The sequence below is a fragment of the Amblyraja radiata genome, chromosome 38 (genome assembly GCF_010909765.2).
Source record: "Amblyraja radiata isolate CabotCenter1 chromosome 38, sAmbRad1.1.pri, whole genome shotgun sequence".
Taxonomy (NCBI): domain Eukaryota; kingdom Metazoa; phylum Chordata; class Chondrichthyes; order Rajiformes; family Rajidae; genus Amblyraja; species Amblyraja radiata.
In genome coordinates, this window is record NC_045993.1 from 241,586 (window position 1) to 260,278 (window position 18,693).

Below are 18,693 nucleotides of genomic sequence, written 5' to 3' on the forward strand. Positions count from 1 at the left end.
GTTATGGGGAGATGGAGAAGGGTCTCCACGCGAAATGTCGCCCATTCCTTCTCTCCAGAGATGCTGCCTGTCTCGCTGAGTTACTCCAGCATTTTGTGTTTCACTTCAGATTGCAGCATCTACTTCTGGTTCCAGCACCAACTCCCTCCTTTCTCCTACCCTCTCCCTCTTGTTTTAATGTATGAATTAAATGCCTTTTGTTTTACCTGAATCCTACGCACCAATAACATTTATGGCCCTCATTCCCGGCTTGAGTTATTCGCACAGTGTGGAAACAGGCCCTTCGGCCCAACTTGCTCACACTGACCAAGATGCCCCATCTGCACCAGTCCCACCAGCCTACATATGGCCCATATCCTTCTAAACTCTCCCTATCCATTATATTCCTTCATCTGTTCAGTGCCACCCGAGTATATTCAGGTCAGAGTAAACAAGTGAACAGGTCAAGGCCTTGTCTGATTTCTCATTCCTAACTCTTAAACATGTTCCCTTTGCTTTTCAACTGAAGTTACAAATATTTTGTCATCCAAGTCATCCTTGTTCCTCTTCCTAATGATCAGCTGGTCTGCAAATGACTGTGAAATGTCAGATGTGGACTGACCCAGTAATAGTTGGTCCCAGTCCATTCTCCCCACCCCCTGGTCACTCCTGGTGTAGTCGATCTTTCACCAACCGAGCGCTCCCCCTCCTCCCCCCACACAACCCCCCTCCCCCCCCACACACAACCCCCCCCCCCCCCCCCCCACCTCACTGAGATCCAGTCTTATCCTTATCCATAACCACCTGGTTGGATCCTGAAATCTCCTGGAATCACCGAATAGTCACCATTGGGGAAGTTAAAGTCGCCCACTCTGTCAACCCTGTAACTATTATTATATCTTTCCACAATCTGTTGACGTATGTGTTCATTATAAGGAACAAAGGCAGTCAGTGAAGTCAATGCTTTGTGAATAAATAAACACACAGTGAGTTTGCAGGCCAGAATAACACGAGTTGCCTGAAATCAGCAGAGTATCTGTGAAAATGTGTTGGCTGAATAAAATTAGAGCATCTAATTTGAAAACGAAAGCATGTGTTTTACAGTATTACCACATGATGTCTCACAACTAACGAGGGCGTTTTGAAACTTAATAATGAAGAGACTCACTCCAGTTGGTGTCGTGTAGGTCCCAGGTCTCACAGTGTGGGAGGGGGTGGACATTCTGCCTGGGTCAGGACACCCCTGTAAACATGTGAACGATTAATGGTCAACTACCCATAGCCCACAACAACCCCACAGGGATCAAGCTGACCAGTCCAGGTCCATAGGGATACAAACACCAGTGATTGTACTGACTTGCTGTTGGCACCAAAGCCCCTGATGTTTATGCATGGAAAGAGCTGAAATAACCCCTTTAAAAATGATAAAGGCTTTACAGTTGATTTAGATTTGGCAGTGTAAGAGAGAGATTGTGTGTGTGTGTGTGTGCGAGTGTGCGTGTGTGTCTTTGTGCGTGTGTTTGTATGTGTTTCAGTGTGTGTTTCAGTGTGTGCGTCTGTCTGTGTCTTTGTGCGTGTTTTAATGTGTGTGAATCTGAGGCGATATCTGTCTTTGTGTGCGTGTACATGCGCGTGTGTGCATGTGTGTGCATGTGTGTGCGTGAGCATGTGTCTGAGGGGGAGATGTGCTTGGGGTGGGGGCAGAATTCATATGTAGACGTTTTGGATAGATGCCAGTAAATTAAATCAAGAAATCAGTAGCGATCTCTGTGAGAACTACTAGATGTGAACCTTGCCAACATGTGGAGCAATCCTTGGCCCAGATTACATGCCTGGATTTACAGGACGTTAAATAAAGTCATGAGGGTGGTAGATTTGCCAAGAGTGTGCAATGAACGTGAGCAGGAAATAACAATGTGTTGGGCTGAATGGCCTGCTTCCTGCTATGTGCAACGTTGGATGGACAATCATGCTGGCCATGTGACATTCGTGTGTAGTGTGGCCCACTGGACAGCACACACAACAAAGGATTCCTCTGTGTCTCGGTACACATGACAATCACAAACCAACTCTACCATCGCCAAAGGCAAAGTATGTGTTTGTATTTATCGCTTATCTGAAGTCATGCCAGATATATTGGCCATGCTCATTTGCAAATGTCTGGAGCAACCACTTGTGGTGTTGTTTAATCTGGGGCAAGCTTTAAATAATTTTATTGAAGAATTCTGTTTGTTGGCATTTTCAACAAAAATTAATTTCACCAACATAAAAAGGTGACAAGTTGTCAACCTGCTGTTGCTGCTGTTACTGGTTGACTTGTTGGCATGTGTTGGGCAGGTCAGTGTTCTCAACAAGCAGTGTGTCTGATTTATCTTTTACTAAGAAGGTGATAAAGGCCACCAGACATAATCAGATGTCCAAAGACAGGGTTTGTGGGCATTTATTAGTGGGGACAGTCACAAAATGCTGGAGTAACTCAGCGGGACAGGCAGCATCTCTAGAGAGAAGGAATGGGTGATGTTTCGGGTGGAGACCCTTGTTATTTGTGGGGAATCATGTTTGAGGAATATGTTGGTGTTTTGAAGTTGTAATGAGCAGATCAGGGAAGGGCGAAAGAGTTGAGGTGAGATTGGACTTTCGAAAAGTCCTTGAAGGTCCATAGGAGGTGAGCGATAGAGCAGGTACCGTACACTGTAACAGGGAACACACTGTAGACAGAAACTCTGGATGATATCATGCAATGTCTAATCCAAAATGACAACAAATGAAATTTAAATATAAAAGTAACTTACAACTAATAAGGCAATTTAAAGTAAAAATCATGGCACATAACAAAGAAAATGCCCAAATATATTGGCCATGCTCATCTGCGATTTGGATGGGAACATTGTTACTTTATCTAAATCCCCTTCCCAGTCATCAAGTCACACAGCGCGGAAACAGGCCCTTCGGCCCAACTTGCCCATGCCAACACTACCCTATCTACACCTCCTGCGTTTGACCCATATTATTGTACATGCCTCAACTGCCTTCTCTGGCAGCTCGTTCCATATACCCACCACCCTTTGTGTGAAAATGTTCCCCCCCCCCCCACTCACCTTAAACCTATGTCCTCTGATTCCCCTACTCTGGGTAGAAGATTCTGTGATTTCAACCTATCTATTCCTCTCATGATCTTAGACACCTCTGTTGGATTACCCCTTAGCCTCCAGCCTCCAAGGAATCAAGTCCCAGCCTGCCCAGCAGAACCTTATCAATTCCTTGCTGAAGTCCATGTGGACATCTGCAGTTGCTTCTTCAAAAAACTCAATCAGATTCGTAAGGCACGATTGTCCATACAAAATCACACTGACTACCCCCCAATTAGCCCCTGTCTATCCAAATGCATCTCTCTCTTATCCTCCAGCACCCTCTCCAGTAACGTGCCTACCACGGATGGCAGTCTAAATGTCCAGGTTTTTCCTTGCAGCTCTTAAATAGAGGCACAACATTAGGCACCCTCCAGTCTTCTGGATCTAATGATGATTCATATATTGCCCAAGGAGACGTTCCTGAACACATTTGGCAAATTCCACCCCATCAAAGCCCTTCGAACAATGACAATCCCAGTTTATATTTCCAACTATGACAACCTTGCAGCTGCCTGCAATCTCCTGACAGATTTGTTCTAATTCCCATCGACTATTTGGGGGCTTCTAGTACAACACACCCAACAAGGTGACCATCCCCTGTTTATTTCAGGAGAGTCTAACGGGCGCAAGGTCACCGGTCCAGCAAGTCTCTCGCAAGCGCCAGAGCCCGAAGAAAGAAATACGAGCCACGCCACCCAGTAATCCTCTACAACAAATGTGTGACGAGATTAGACGGCCGCACACATGTGCACATCTGGAACCGCACAGCTGCAAGAAAATGTACTTCAAAGCTAATCCCGTACACTCGGTACCGAAGGAAGAATGTCCATTCTGTCGCGTGTACAGGGGGAAGGTCGATGATTTTTTGCAAACTATAATCAGCTTCAGACACACTGGCTGACACTGAAGGAAGCGCAGGTCAGGTCAGTGCCTCCCTCCCTCTGCAGCCCCCATGGACAACAGGTAACTCCAGCATCAAGGGGATTAACATCAGTCTTCTTGTTTGGTGACTACAATAAGCGGAGGTCAGGTTTCCAGAGAGCAGGACTGAATGGGGCACCGCTTTCACTTGGTTACAATTTTAATCAGTCTAAGAGCCTCAGACAGCAGCGGAGACCTGAACCCATCAGGATCCAGTTACTTCAGTGTTGTTGCTTCTGTATCACTTTGAAGTTGCTCTCCCACCCTCTCCCTCCCTCCTCCCCTCTCCCTCCTACCCTCTCCCTGCCTCCCACACTCTCACCCCACCCACCCAGTAGCCTGGGCCATGCACAGAGGGGCCCCGTCTCTGCCCGGGTATAATTCACACCTACCCCCACACCTGCTCCCTCTACCTCCTCCCTCCTCCACAATGCCCCCTCTGGTTCCGCCATTGGACAATGAACTCCTTGCTTGAGCCTCTCCACTGCTAGTCTGTGACGACAGGCCTGTTGCATGGAGGCAGCATCAGCGTCTCCTCCATCTGTTGCACCTGGAATCATCACGGAAACACCTTACACAACACCCTGCAATTTACCACTCACACACTAGAACGCGATGAGTGACTCATCTACAATGGCCTGTGGTAACGATGGGCTTCTCCCTCTGTCAGTGATTCAGCTCCATGTCTGCTGTCCCTGTGATTCATCTCTCTATGCTGCAGGATGATTAGTGGGTTCCCTCCAAGGTTTCACTGTCCCAGCCTAGAGATGCACCAGGCAGTCCACGGCCCACTGTTTCTGCAGCCTCAACGTGATGGCACTGCCAGGTAATTGGGAGATTCATGGCCTGCCCCTGGTGTACACACACGAGCCCTGGTGTACACGGACAAGCACTGGTGAACACGGACAAGGCCTGGTGTACACACACACACAAGCCCTGGTGTACACACACACAAGCCCTGGTGTACACACACACACAAGCCCTGGTGTACACACACACACAAGCCCTGGTGTACACACACACACAAGCCCTGGTGTACACACACACACAAGCCCTGGTGTACACACACACACGCAAGCACTGGTGTACAAGGACAAGGCCTGGTGTACACGGACAAACCCTGGCGTACACACACGAGCACTGGTGTACACACACAAGCCCTGGTGTACACACACACACAAGCCCTGGTGTACACACGCAAGCACTGGTGTACACACGCAAGCACTGGTGTACACACGCAAGCACTGGTGTACACACGCAAGCACTGGTGTACACACGCAAGCACTGGTGTACACACGCAAGCACTGGTGTACACACGCAAGCACTGGTGTACACACGCAAGCACTGGTGTACACACGCAAGCACTGGTGTACACACGCAAGCACTGGTGTACACACGCAAACCCTGGTGTACACACACACAAGCCCTGGTGTACACACACAAGCACTGGTGTACACACACAAGGACTGGTGTACACACGCAAGCACTGGTGTACACACGCAAGCACTGGTGTACACACGCAAGCACTGGTGTACACACGCAAACCCTGGTGTACACACACACAAGCCCTGGTGTACACACACAAGCACTGGTGCACACACACAAGCCCTGGTGCACACACACAAGCACTGGTGTACACACACAAGTACTGGTGTACACACGCAAGCACTGGTGTACACACGCAAGCACTGGTGTACACACGCAAACCCTGGTGTACACACGCAAACCCTGGTGTACACACACACACAAGCCCTGGTGTATACGGACAAACCCTGGTGTACACACACACAAGCCCTGGTGTACACACACAAGCACTGGTGTACACACACAAGCCCCCCCCCCCCCCCCCCGCGCGCTCCGCAAACATCAAAGAGCCGCCTCGCTGTGAAGACTGAGGGTGCAACCTGATGCGGGCGGACACTCGATCTGTCCAGAGCTGCCAGACCACACTGTGACCCGGGAAATCAATACGCTTTAGTGTGACAGATGTCTTGATTAGTGGGAGACTGCAGCGTAATTATCTGTCTGGAAACCTGCTGGTCACCTGAGTGACACAGACCACAAATCCCCCCCACCCCCCCTCTCCCTCTTCTCCAGAACATACATCCCTGTTGTTGGATCCCTGATGAGTACAAACCCAGCCCTGCCTTTAGACAGACACCCCTGCTAACTGGAGCCCAGCCCATTACACAGACCTGCACTCACCCTCCCCTCCCTCACCCCCTCCTCCTCACCCCTCCCCCTCACCACCCCCTCCCTCCCTCCCTCCCCACCCCCTCACCTCCCTCACCCCCTCCTCCTCACCCCTCCCCACCCCCTTCCTTTGTCCCTCACCCCTTCCCTCCCCTCCCCACCCCCTCCCTCACCCCCTCTCCCGTCAAGCAGACGATACAAGATCTTGGAGACATGCGTCACCAGATTCAAGATCAGCTTCTTTCCTGCTGTTACCAGGCTCATAAATGGACCCCTCAAGCCTACGATGAAATTCTCATCTTCCAATCTACCACTCTGCGGCCCTTGCACTTATTTTTATCTGCACTTTCTCTGTAGCTGTAACACTATATTCTGCGTAGGAAGAAGGGTCTTGACCAGAAACGTCACCTATTCCTTTCTTCCAGATGCTGCCTGACCCGCTGAGATACTCTGGCATTTTGTGTCTATCTTCACTATATTCTGTGCTCTGTTTCCTTCCTGCTTTTGTGTAACCTGATGTTCTCATAGTAATGCAGTATCGAGTCAGACCCTTCCGCCCACATTGCCCAAACCAGCCAACATGTCCCAGCTACACTAGTTATTGCAAGGTCTGAGCAGCCCAGAGAGCGTACAGAGTTTGTTGCTGTATCCCGACCAGTACACATACGATAAAAAGCAACACCAAAATACATTCATTGGGCGATGGCTCCATGCATTGGGAAGTCTTTGTACACATACCCTTTGTACACATACCCTTTGTACACATACCCTTTGTACACATACCCTTTGTACACATACCCTTTGTACACATACCTCCTCCACCCTCCTGCTGTTTAAAGTTTCTCGGCAGCCACAGTCTGTATCGCAACACATCATCCGCAGCCTCGGCCATAACCTGAAATACTCTGCAGGTCAGGCAGTCTCTGTGGAGAGAGAAACAGTTATTATTATTTCCAGACCTCATCTAAACTGACCGAATAGTGAGAGGCCTGGATAGAGTGGATGTGGAGAGGATGTTTTCACCAGTGGGAGAGTATAGGACTAGAGGCCACAGCCTCAGAATTAAAGGACAAACTTTTAGAAAGGAGATGAGGAGGAATTTCTTTAGTCACAGGGTGGTGAATCTGTGGAATTCATTACTACAGATGGCTGTGGAGGCCACAAGTCATTCGATATATTTAAGGCGGAGATTGATAGATTCTTGATTAGTATGGGGAGAGGGCAGGAGAATGGGGTTGAGAGGGAAAGATAGATCAGCCATGATTGAATGGCGGAGTAGACTTGATGGGCCGAATGGCCTAACTGCTCCTATGTCTTATGGTATTATTGTGTTTGGTTTTGGTCACCTTACTAGACGTAACCCTTGCATCCCCTCTCCCACCCTAGTCGTCATACTAGTTTCACAGTTGTCTGTACCCTACTCCAGAATCAACAATGGACCATTGTCGGCTCCACCTTTCCTTGATCATTACTTTTTGCATTTTTTTCATTCTGTTCTATATCTCTCTATCATCGTCTATATCTCTCGGTTCCCTTTCCTCTAACTCTCAGTCTAAATAAGGGTCTCGACCCGAAACGTCACCTATTCCTTCGCTCCAGAGATGCTGCCTGACCCGTTGAGTTACTCCAGCTTTTTGTGTCTGTCTTTTGGTTTAAACCAGCAGTTCCTTCCTCCTCATATAGATGGTTATTTGGTGGTTAGAATGGACATGTTGGGCCGAAAGGGCCTGCTCTGTGCTCTGTGACTCTCTGTGACACACTGAGCGCACCTTCTTTGTGCCCCATCTGTCTGCGTTCAGTCTGTATAAAACTTCACAAAGAGTTCAGTAACTCGGTGTTACCTGCAGTGGCTGCAGCCTCACACAGCATCGTTACGTTGTAGATCACCATGAGATGATTCACACCTTCTGATGGATCTGAGTCACGGCAGACACTGGAACTCAGCGCCTTGCTTTCGTCACACACACGTCCCTTTCTGAGCAACTGCCAAGGCCGTCAGTCCTGCCATGATGTGACTGATCCAGGCTGTTCAGTCTCACTCAGCCTCACCGCTCTGGGCCGCAGTTACTGAGCCTGTGATATCTGTCGCAACACTGCAGACAGTTCTGGTTGCCCGGCTACAGGAAGGATGCCGGCACGTTGGAAAGGATGCAGACCAGATTCTCCGGGATATTGCCTGGGCTTGTGGGCTCGGATTATCAGGATAGGTTGGATAGGCTGGGAATATTCCATTGCAGTGTAGGTGACTTTACTGAGGTGGACAAGATCAGGAGGATAAAGTATTTTTTCCAGAGTACAGGATTCTAAAACTAGAGGACATTGGCATAAGGCGAAGAAAAAGATTTAAGAGGGATTTCAGGGGCAACTTTTCCACTCGGAGGGTAGTCCGCATGGAACAAGCTGCCAGAGGAATCTATAGAAGTGGATACAATCACGACTTTTAAAAGACTGAGGAGGTTTCGAGGGGTTTCAGCCAAATGCTGATTCTCTCTGGTATTTGGCCCAATGTTGGGTAACGGACTGATACAGATGGGCCGAAGGGCATGTTGCCGTGCAGTATCACCCTCTGACCTCTGACTTCTAATACCCGGTACCATAATGCGGAATGTTCTGGAGTTTCCCCGGGATCCCTCCCTGTCTGTTGCTGGGTTCCTCACTGACACATGGACACGGTGGGGCCCACACCTCCCCTGCATTTGCTGTCGCCTCCGCCTAATTGCCGCTTTAAGGGGACATGTTTTGGGCGAGTGATGGAGACACATTGCACACAGATCCGTTTCAATCGCAAACAGCTGAGGTGCTCAGGACCAGTTGCCACACCACAAGGTGGAAACCATTTCCAACACAGAATTTTCTATCATTAGTTAGTGCTACCTCACAAATAATACATTTTATTTGCAACAGCTGCAAAACCTTCCAGGCACAGCAGCGAGTTTGTGTTCAGCTGCACTGCACCTCCGCTCTAATAATACATGTTACACATGTTGTACATGAGCCCAATGTAGTCAGGTATAAGAGCAGTCAATGCCATCAAAGACCCACACCACCCTGACCCCGCACCACCCTGATCCCACTCCACCCTGATCCCACTCCACCCTGATCCCACTCCACCCTGATCCCACTCCACCCTGATCCCACTCCACCCTGACCGACACCACCCTGACCGACACCACCCTGACCCCGCGCCACCCTGACCCCGCGCCACCCTGACCCCGCGCCACCCTGACCCCGCGCCACCCTGACCCCGCGCCACCCTGACCCCGCGCCACCCTGACCCCACGCCACCCTGACCCCACGCCACCCTGACCCCACGCCACCCTGACCCCACGCCACCCTGACCTCACGCCACCCTGACCGACACCACCCTGACCTCACGCCACCCTGACCGACACCACCCTGACCCCACGCCACCCTGACCCCGCGCCACCCTGACCCCACGCCACCCTGACCCCACCCTGACCCCACGCCACCCTGACCCCACGCCACCCTGACCCGCACCCTGACCCGCACCCTGACCCGGCGCCACCCTGACCGACACCACACTGACCCCACGCCACACTGACCCCACGCCACACTGACCCCACGCCACTGACCCCACGCCCCTGACCCCACGCCACCCTGACCCCACGCCACCCTGACCCCACGCCGCCCTGACCCCACGCCGCCCTGACCCCACGCCGCCCTGACCCCACGCCGCCCTGACCCCGCGCCGCCCTGACCCCGCGCCGCCCTGACCCCGCGCCGCCCTGACCCCGCGCCGCCCTGACCCCGCGCCGCCCTGACCCCGCGCCGCCCTGACCCCGCGCCGCCCTGACCCCGCACCGCCCTGACCCCGCACCGCCCTGACCCCGCACCACCCTGACCCCACACCACCCTGACCCCACACCACCCTCCCACCCTGACCACATCACCCTGACCCTCACCACCCTGACCCCACGCCACCCTGACCCCGCACCGCCCTGATCACACCACGCTGACCCACACAGCTGCTTCCCAGCAACATGAGCTCTTGAACACTGCACAACACTTAACTTCAGCAACTGTGTTCTGCTCAGGATTTGCCTGGATAACACAAAGTTGGCACAATTGGTAGTTTGACTGTAGTCAGTGTAGCTGCAGTGTGATTCGTGTGCTCTCTCTACACGAGTACAACAGGTAGCGTAAAGAGAACACTTGGGTACACATGGGGACAATATTCATGCTGTTTGTAACTTTCCCCACCTCAGTCTAGTCTCCCCTTAATTAATTTTAATTAAATTAAATAATTATTAATTTCTAACTCTGCATTGTAATCTTATTCTTATATTTTATACTTGTCTTATTCCATTTTAGCTTGTTTTATTTTCTATTCTTTTTAATGACTGTTTTCAATTGTTTTTTAATGCTTTGTGTAAAGCACTTTGCATTGCCTTGTTGCATAAATAAACTTGCTTGCCACAACTTGTCCAATCTCTCCTCCACCACCTGAAGCAGCACCAGGTCCACAAGCAGTGAATCTCCTCTCCAGATTCCACATTCCAATTCCCGAGCTCCAGGCACAGTGAGCTGAGGACGGCGTGAATAGTTGAACTGATTCATGATTTGTGTGAGGAAGAATTTCCTCCCATTTGTTCCCAAGTGATGTGTGCGCAGAAAAGAACATAAAATGTAGAGCAGAACAGCACAGGATCAGGCCCTTCAGCCCACAATGTCCGTACTGAACATGATGCCAAGTAAACCAATCCCCTCTGCCTGCATATGCATGTGCCTGTCTAAAAGCCTCTTAAACGCCACTATTATATCTGCCTCCACCACCACCCCTGGCAGCACGTTCCAGGCACCCACCACCCTCTGGGTAAACAAAACTTGCCCCGCACATCTCCTTAAACTTTGCCCCTCTAATCTGACCGTGTGCCCTCTAGTCTTTGACATTTCCATCCTGGGATAAAGGTTCTCACTGTCTATCTTTGCCTCTCAAAATGTTATAAACGTCTATCAGCTCTCCCCTGGGGTGGGAGATTGCAACCTTCATGTGGTCCGCCCTGTTTCGACAAATGCAATCAACCTGACGTGCACAACCAAATGGATCAAATAGAACAAGTTGACCTTCAACTTTACGGTGTGCACGCCATAGGCAAGAAGAAGGGCTCCCCTCAGCCTCCGGTGTAGCAGAGAATGTTTGGAATATGGGGATAGTGGAAGTAAGGAAGGGAGCAGGAATTGAGATCAGGCAAGGTTGTAATGAATGAATGAAGGAGCAGGGCTGAAGACTTCTCCGCTGTTGTGTTTAGTTTAAGGGGGAAGTCTCTATTCTTTGGCAGAATCTTCTTATTGAGGGAGACTTGCAATAAATCACAGATGTCCTGATGAGCCACAGTGGTGGGAATCCCTCAAACTGGTCACGCCCAGACACGCGTGACGTCCCGTGATCAGCGTGACACTGCCCCTGGACTGGGGGGTGTCCCCCGTGTGTTGGCGGTCTGTGGCTGTAGACACAACACCCATGCTTAGAGTTAGGTTACTCTCATCACAACCCTCACCCACACACCATCCTCCATTGACCAAAATCATCTTGGGTTTCACAAACGTTCTCGGCCCCAAGGTCAGCTTGTAAATCATTTTTATTCTGAAATGTAATCTTCCCAATCTCCACATGATATTTGTAATGTCGATGCGATGTGGTCAAAAAGGTAGCTGTGAAAACAAACGTTGAGGGTTTCTGCAGGGCAGCGTGTGAGAGCGTGTGTCAGCGTGTGTCAGCGTGTGAGAGCGTGTCAGCGTGTGAGAGCGTGTGTCAGCGTGTGAGAGCGTGTGTGTCAGCGTGTGTGTCAGCGTGTGAGAGCGCGTGTCAGCGTGTGAGAGCGTGTCAGTGTGTGAGAGCGTGTGTGTCAGCATGTGAGAGCGTGTGTCAGTGTGTGAGAGCGTGTGTCAGCGTGTGAGAGCGTGTGTCAGCATGTGAGAGCGTGTCAGCGTGTGAGAGCGTGTGTCAGCGTGTGTGTCAGCGTGTGTCAGCGTGTGAGAGCGTGTGTCAGCGTGTGAGAGCGTGTGTCAGCGTGCGGCAGCCTTGTGTCGGCTGGGACATAATCCAGGTCCCTCCATTCCCTGCATAACCAGATGTCAATCCAAAAGTCTCTCAACTTTCTCGCACTGTTCCATTAAACTTTCCCCCCTTCACCTTAAGTATTTGCTATTTGATATTTTGCCCTTTAGTATTTGACATTTCCACCTTAGAATGAAGGTTCTGAATGTCGACCATGTCTATGCTTCTCATAATTTTATATACTTCTATCAAGTCTCCAACCTTTGGTATTCCAGAGAAAACAATCCAAGTCTATCCATCCTCTCCTTGTAGCTAAACCTTCTAATCCAGGTGGCATTCTGGTGAACCTCCTCTGCACCATCTCCAAAGCCTCCACATTCTTCCTGTAATGGGGGCGACCAGGACTGCACGCAATACTCCAAATGTGGCCTGACCAAAGACTCAGTGCTGGACCGATGAAGGCAAGCCCTGGTTTCCAACTCCATCGACTGGTGTTGTCACTTTCAGGGCCCCAGATATCATATAACCATATAACAATTACAGCACGGAAACAGGCCATCTCGACCCTTCTAGTCCGTGCCGAACACGTATTCTCCCCTAGTCCCATATACCTGCGCTCAGACCATAACCCTCCATTCCTTTCCCGTCCATATAACTATCCAATTTATTTTTAAATGATAAAAACGAACCTGCCTCCACCACCTTCACTGGAAGCTCATTCCACACAGCCACCACTCTCTGAGTAAAGAAGTTCCCCCTCATGTTACCCCTAAACTTCTGTCCCTTAATTCTCAAGTCATGTCCCCTTGTTTGAATCTTCCCTACTCTCAGTGGGAAAAGCTTATCCACGTCAACTCTGTCTATCCCTCTCATCATTTTAAAGACCTCTATCAAGTCCCCCCTTAACCTTCTGCGCTCCAAAGAATAAAGCCCTAACTTGTTCAACCTTTCTCTGTAACTTAGTTGCTGAAACCCAGGCAACATTCTAGTAAATCTCCTCTGTACGCTCTCTATTTTGTTGACATCCTTCCTATAATTAGGCGACCAAAATTGTACCCCATACTCCAGAATTGGCCTCACCAATGCCTTGTACAATTTTAACATTACATCCCAACTTCTATACTCAATGCTCTGATTTATAAAGGCCAGCACACCAAAAGCTTTCTTTACCACCCTATCTACATGAGATTCCACTTTCAGGGAACTGTGCACAGTTATTCCCAGATCCCTCTGTTCACCTGCATTCTTCAATTCCCTACCATTTACCATGTACGTCCTATTTTGATTTGTCCTGCCAAGATGTAGCACCTCACACTTATCAGCATTAAACTCCATCTGCCATCTTTCAGTCCACTCTTCCAACTGGCATAAATCTCTCTGTAGACTTTGAAAATCTACTTCATTATCCACAACCCCACCTATCTTAGTATCATCTGCATACTTACTAATCCAATTTACCACACCATCATCCAGATCATTGATGTACATGACAAACAACAGTGGACCCAACACAGATCCCTGTGGCACCCCACTAGTCACTGGCCTCCAACCTGACAAACAACCATCCACCATTACGCTCTGGCATCTCCCATTCAGCCACTGTTGAATCCATCTTGCTACTCCACCATTAATACCCAACCATTGAACCTTCTTAACCAACCTTCCATGAGGAATCTTGTCAAAGGCCTTACTGAAGTCCATATATACAACATCCACTGCTTTACCCTCATCAATTTCCCGAGTAACCTCTTCAAAAAATTCACGAAGATTAGTCAAACATGACCTTCCAGGCACAAATCCATGTTGACTGTTCCTAATCAGACCCTGTTTATCCAGATGCTTATATATATATTATCTCTAAGTATCCTTTCCATTAATTTGCCCACCACTGACGTCAAACTAACAGGTCTATAATTGCTAGGTTTACTCTTAGACCCCTTTTTAAACAATGGAACAACATGCGCAGTACGCCAATCCTCCGGCACTATTCCCGTTTCTAATGACATTTGAAATATTTCTGTCATAGCCCCTGCTATTTCTACACTAACTTCCCTCAATGTCCTAGGGAATATCCTGTCCGGACCTGGAGACTTATCCACTTTCATATTTTCAAAAGTGTCAGTACTTCCTCTTCTTTGAATCTCATAGTTTCCATAGCTACTCTACTCATTTCCCTTACCTCACATAATTCAATATCCTTCTCCTTGGTGAATACCGAAGAAAAGAAATTGTTCAATATCTCCCCCATCTCTTTTGGCTCTGCAGATAGCTGTCCACTCTGACTCTCTAATGGACCAATTTTATTCCTCGCTATCCTTTTGCTATTAATATAGCTGTAGAAACCCTTTGGGTTTACTTTCACCTTACTTGCCAAAGCAACCTCATATCTTCTTTTAGCTTTTCTAATTTCTTTCTTAAGATTCTTTTTACATTCTTTATACTCCTCAAGCACCTCATTTACTCCATGCTGCCTATAATTATTGTAGATCTCCCTCTTTTTCCGAACCAAGTGTCCAATTTCCCTTGAAAACCATGGCTCTTTCCGATTTTTACTATTTCCTTTCAACCGAACAGGGACATAAAGATTCTGTACTCTTAAAATTTCACCTTTAAATGTACTCCATTTCTCTACCACATCTTTCCCATAAAACAAAATGTCCCAATTTACTCCTTTTAAATCCTTTCGCATCTCCTCAAAGTTAGCCTTTCTCCAATCAAAAATCTCAACCCTAGGTCCAGTTCTGACCCTCTCCATAATTATATTGAAACTAATGGTATTGTGATCACTGGTCCCGAACTGTTCCCCAACGCATACCTCTGCCACCTGACCCGTCTCATTTCCAAACAGGAGGTCCAGCACCGCCCCTTCTCTAGTAGGTACTTCTATGTATTGCTGCAAAAAACTATCCTGCACACATTTTACAAACTCCAACCCATCCAGCCCATTTACAGAATGTGTTTCCCAGTCTATGTGTGGAAAATTGAAATCTCCCACAATCACTACCTTGTGCTTACTACTAATATCTCCAATCTCCTTACATATTTGCTCTTCCAATTCTCGCTCCCCATTTGGCGGTCTATAATACACCCCTATAAGTGTTGCTACCCCTTTCCCATTTCTCAGTTCCACCCAAATAGCCTCCCTAGACGAGTCCTCTAATCTATCCTGCCAAAGCACTGCTGTAATATCTTCCCTGATAAGCAATGCAACACCTCCACCTCTTGCCCCTCCAATTCTATCACACCTGAAGCAACGAAATCCTGGAATATTTAGTTTCCAACCACAGCCCTCCTGCAACCATGTTTCACTGATCGCCACAACATCATACTTCCAGGTGTCAATGCAGGCTCTAAGTTCATCCACCTTTCTTACAATGCTCCTAGCATTAAAATATACACATTTAAGAAACACACCCTCTCTTATTCTCTGTTTATTGTCTTTTTCTTCTCTCTCCCCTACATTTTGGGTCAGAGTGCTACCATTCTCTGCCTCCTGCCTCACACACTGACTGCTAGCTTTCCCAATTTGAGTCCCTCCCCCCAACCATACTAGTCTCCCCAGTAGCCTTTGCAAATCTCCCCGCCAGGATATTGGTCCCCCTCGAGTTCAAGTGCAACCCGTCCTTTCTGTACAGGTCGCACCTTCCCCAAAAGAGGTCCCAATGATCCAGAAACTTGAATCCATACCCACTGCACCAGTCCCTCATCCACTCATTTATCCTCCACCTCGCTCCATTCCTACTCTCACTGTCGCGTGGCACAGGCAGTAATCCTGAGATTGTTACCTTTGCAGTCCTTCTCCTTAACTCTCTACCTAACTCCCTAAATTCTTCTTTCAGGACCTCTTCTCTTTTTTTACCTATGTCGTTGGTTCCTATATGTACCACAACTTCAGGCTCCTCTCCCTCCCATTTCAGGATTTCTTGGACCCGTTCAGACACATCCCTGACCCTGGCACCAGGGAGGCAAACTACCATCCGGGTCTCTTGTCTGCGTCCACCGAATCGCCTATCCGACCCCCTGACTATAGAGTCCCCTATTACAATTGCCCTCCTCTTCTTTTCCTTACCCTTCTGAGCAACAGGACCGGTCTTTATGCCAGAGGCCCGGCCGCTGTCGCTGCCCCCAGGTAGGCTGTCTCCCCCACCTTTACTCAAACATGAGTACTTATTTTCAAGGTGTACAGCCACCGGGGTACTCACCAGTCCCTGCCTCTGCCCGTTGCCCTTCCTAACTGTGACCCAGTTTTCTGTCTCCCGTGGTCTTGGAGTGACCACCTCCCTGTAACTCCTATCTATACAACTCCAAGTGAGGGAGTCCCCATAAACGCTTTCCCACTATTTCTGTTTGGGGGGTAATCTTCCATTCTCACGCCATACTCAGATACCAGCCTGCCCTCTCTGAGGGTAAATACAAATGGGGAACAAATGCCCAGAAAATAACACCAATACAACTGTTCGCCAGGCGGGTGGGCTCAGAGTGCCACAGACTGTCGTTACAGAAACACCTCTCTGTCAGCCAGTGGCGACCCCTCTCTCAGCCTCTCCACGACAAACATGGAGCAGATGTTAAAATGGTTTCAGACTGCAGGCTTCCTCCAGGAACCTGCCCGCTGTGGACACAGGGAACCTGACGCTGGGAACACAGTGGCCGGTAATGAGCAGAGCAGACACGTTCCTGTCTGCACCAGCCCCACCATCGTGTACACACACCACATGTACACACCACGTGTACCCACACCACGTGTACCCACACCACGGTATACATACCACGTGTACACACACCACGTGTACCCACACCACGGTATACACACGTGTACACACACCACGGGTATACCCGCACCACGGTATACACACGTGTACACACACCACGTGTACCCACACCACGGGTATACCCGCACCACGGTGTACCCGCACCACGTGTACACACACCACGTGTACACACACCACGTGTACACACACCACGTGTACCCGCACCACGGTATACACACGTGTACACACACGTGTACACACACCACGTGTACCCGCACGTGTACACCCGCACCACGGTGTACCCGCACCATGTGTACACACACCACGTGTACCCGCACCACGGTATACACACCACGTGTACACGCACCATGTGTACCCGCACCACGTGTACCCGCACCACGTGTACCCGCACCACCATGTACCACCCACACAGGGCCCCACTGCTGGGCTGTGTAACAAACTGTGCCCTCAGTCACCATCTGAGGCAAAACCCACTGCCTGTAACCGCACAGGAGGTGGGGGAGAGGGGAGTGGGGCAGGGTGGTGTAGAGGGTGAGGGGAGGGAGAGGTGATTTAGGGAGATGTGGGGAGAGGTGAGGGCAGTGTAGATGGAGGGGGGAGGTGGGGAAAGGAGAGGGGAGGGGGAGGTGGGGGGTGTAGGCGAGGGGGAGAGGGGTGTAGGCGAGGGGGAGAGGGGTGTAGAGGAGGAGGGGAGGGCAGTGGTGGGAGATGGGTGTAGACAAGGAGGGGAGGACAGTGGAGATGGAGAGGGGGAATGCAGCAAGTAAAGGGGACGTGTACCTACCTAGGGCTCTCTTGAACGTGGGCATCTCGGCTCCATTTATAATCCTTGCCGTTCTTTGTTTGAACTCCACTGACTGTGACCATGTGCTTGATGCAGATGGAGGTCCCGACATCCCTCCCTCTCACAGGGACGGACGTTGGCCAGAGGCAGCGGGCGGCTGCAGGCCAATCAATACACAGCACAGCTTGCAACACCCTGACTCCAGACAGCCTGTCACATCCGCTCTCCATCACACCACGGCTCTGGAATAACTTGATTAGTTTGACACTCGCCAATGTACGCAAACATCACAGGTTGACTCGATACCCGGTGGAACTCCAGAATGTTGCTCAACGTACCTTCCAGAAAGAGCAGGGACATTCAGACATTTGCCCCATTAAGTAAAATCACTAAAATGAAGCTCAGAAAATAAATCATGTTTGCAAATCATTAAATTGTCAGCTTTTGCCCTTCTTGTTTTGCAACATTCGGTTTGTAGCCGCTGCTCCCACCTGCTCTGGACTGGAAGTGAATGACCCACAAATGGCCCCATCTACAGCTTTGCCCATGACACCACTGTGGTGGGTCAGATCTCAAACAATAACCAGATGGAGAACAGGAAGGAGAGAGAGAACTAAGTGACCTGGTGTCAGGACAATAACCTCTCCCTCATTGTCACCAAGGCGATGGAACTTCAGGCAGCGTGGTGGAGTACATACCAAGAAGGTGGAGGAGACCGAGGACATTCGGCATGTCTCCAGTAACGCTAACAAACTTCTACAGATGCACCATAGAATGCATACTGTTCGTTTGCATGGCAGCTTGGTTTGGGAACACTACCCAAGACTGCGGTGTAGCCCAGTCCATCACACAGACCAGACTCCCCACCATTGACTCCAGTTACATTTCACGTTA

The 18,693-nt window shown here is 49.6% G+C and overlaps 1 protein-coding gene across 1 annotated transcript in view; it reads right to left on the bottom strand.

Moving 5' to 3' along the window:
- The window catches only part of ntf4 (neurotrophin 4), a 39,378-nt gene extending 21,534 nt beyond the window's left edge, over positions 1-17,844 (bottom strand). Inside the window, exons 1-2 of the mRNA XM_033013197.1 lie at positions 17,800-17,844; positions 7,023-7,147 (exon numbers count right to left, since the gene is read on the bottom strand). Of these exons, the coding sequence (XP_032869088.1) occupies positions 7,023-7,116 (94 nt within the window). The 5' untranslated portion in view covers positions 7,117-7,147; positions 17,800-17,844. The remainder of the gene's footprint in view (positions 1-7,022; positions 7,148-17,799) is intronic.
- Between the last annotated feature and the right edge of the window lie 849 nt (positions 17,845-18,693).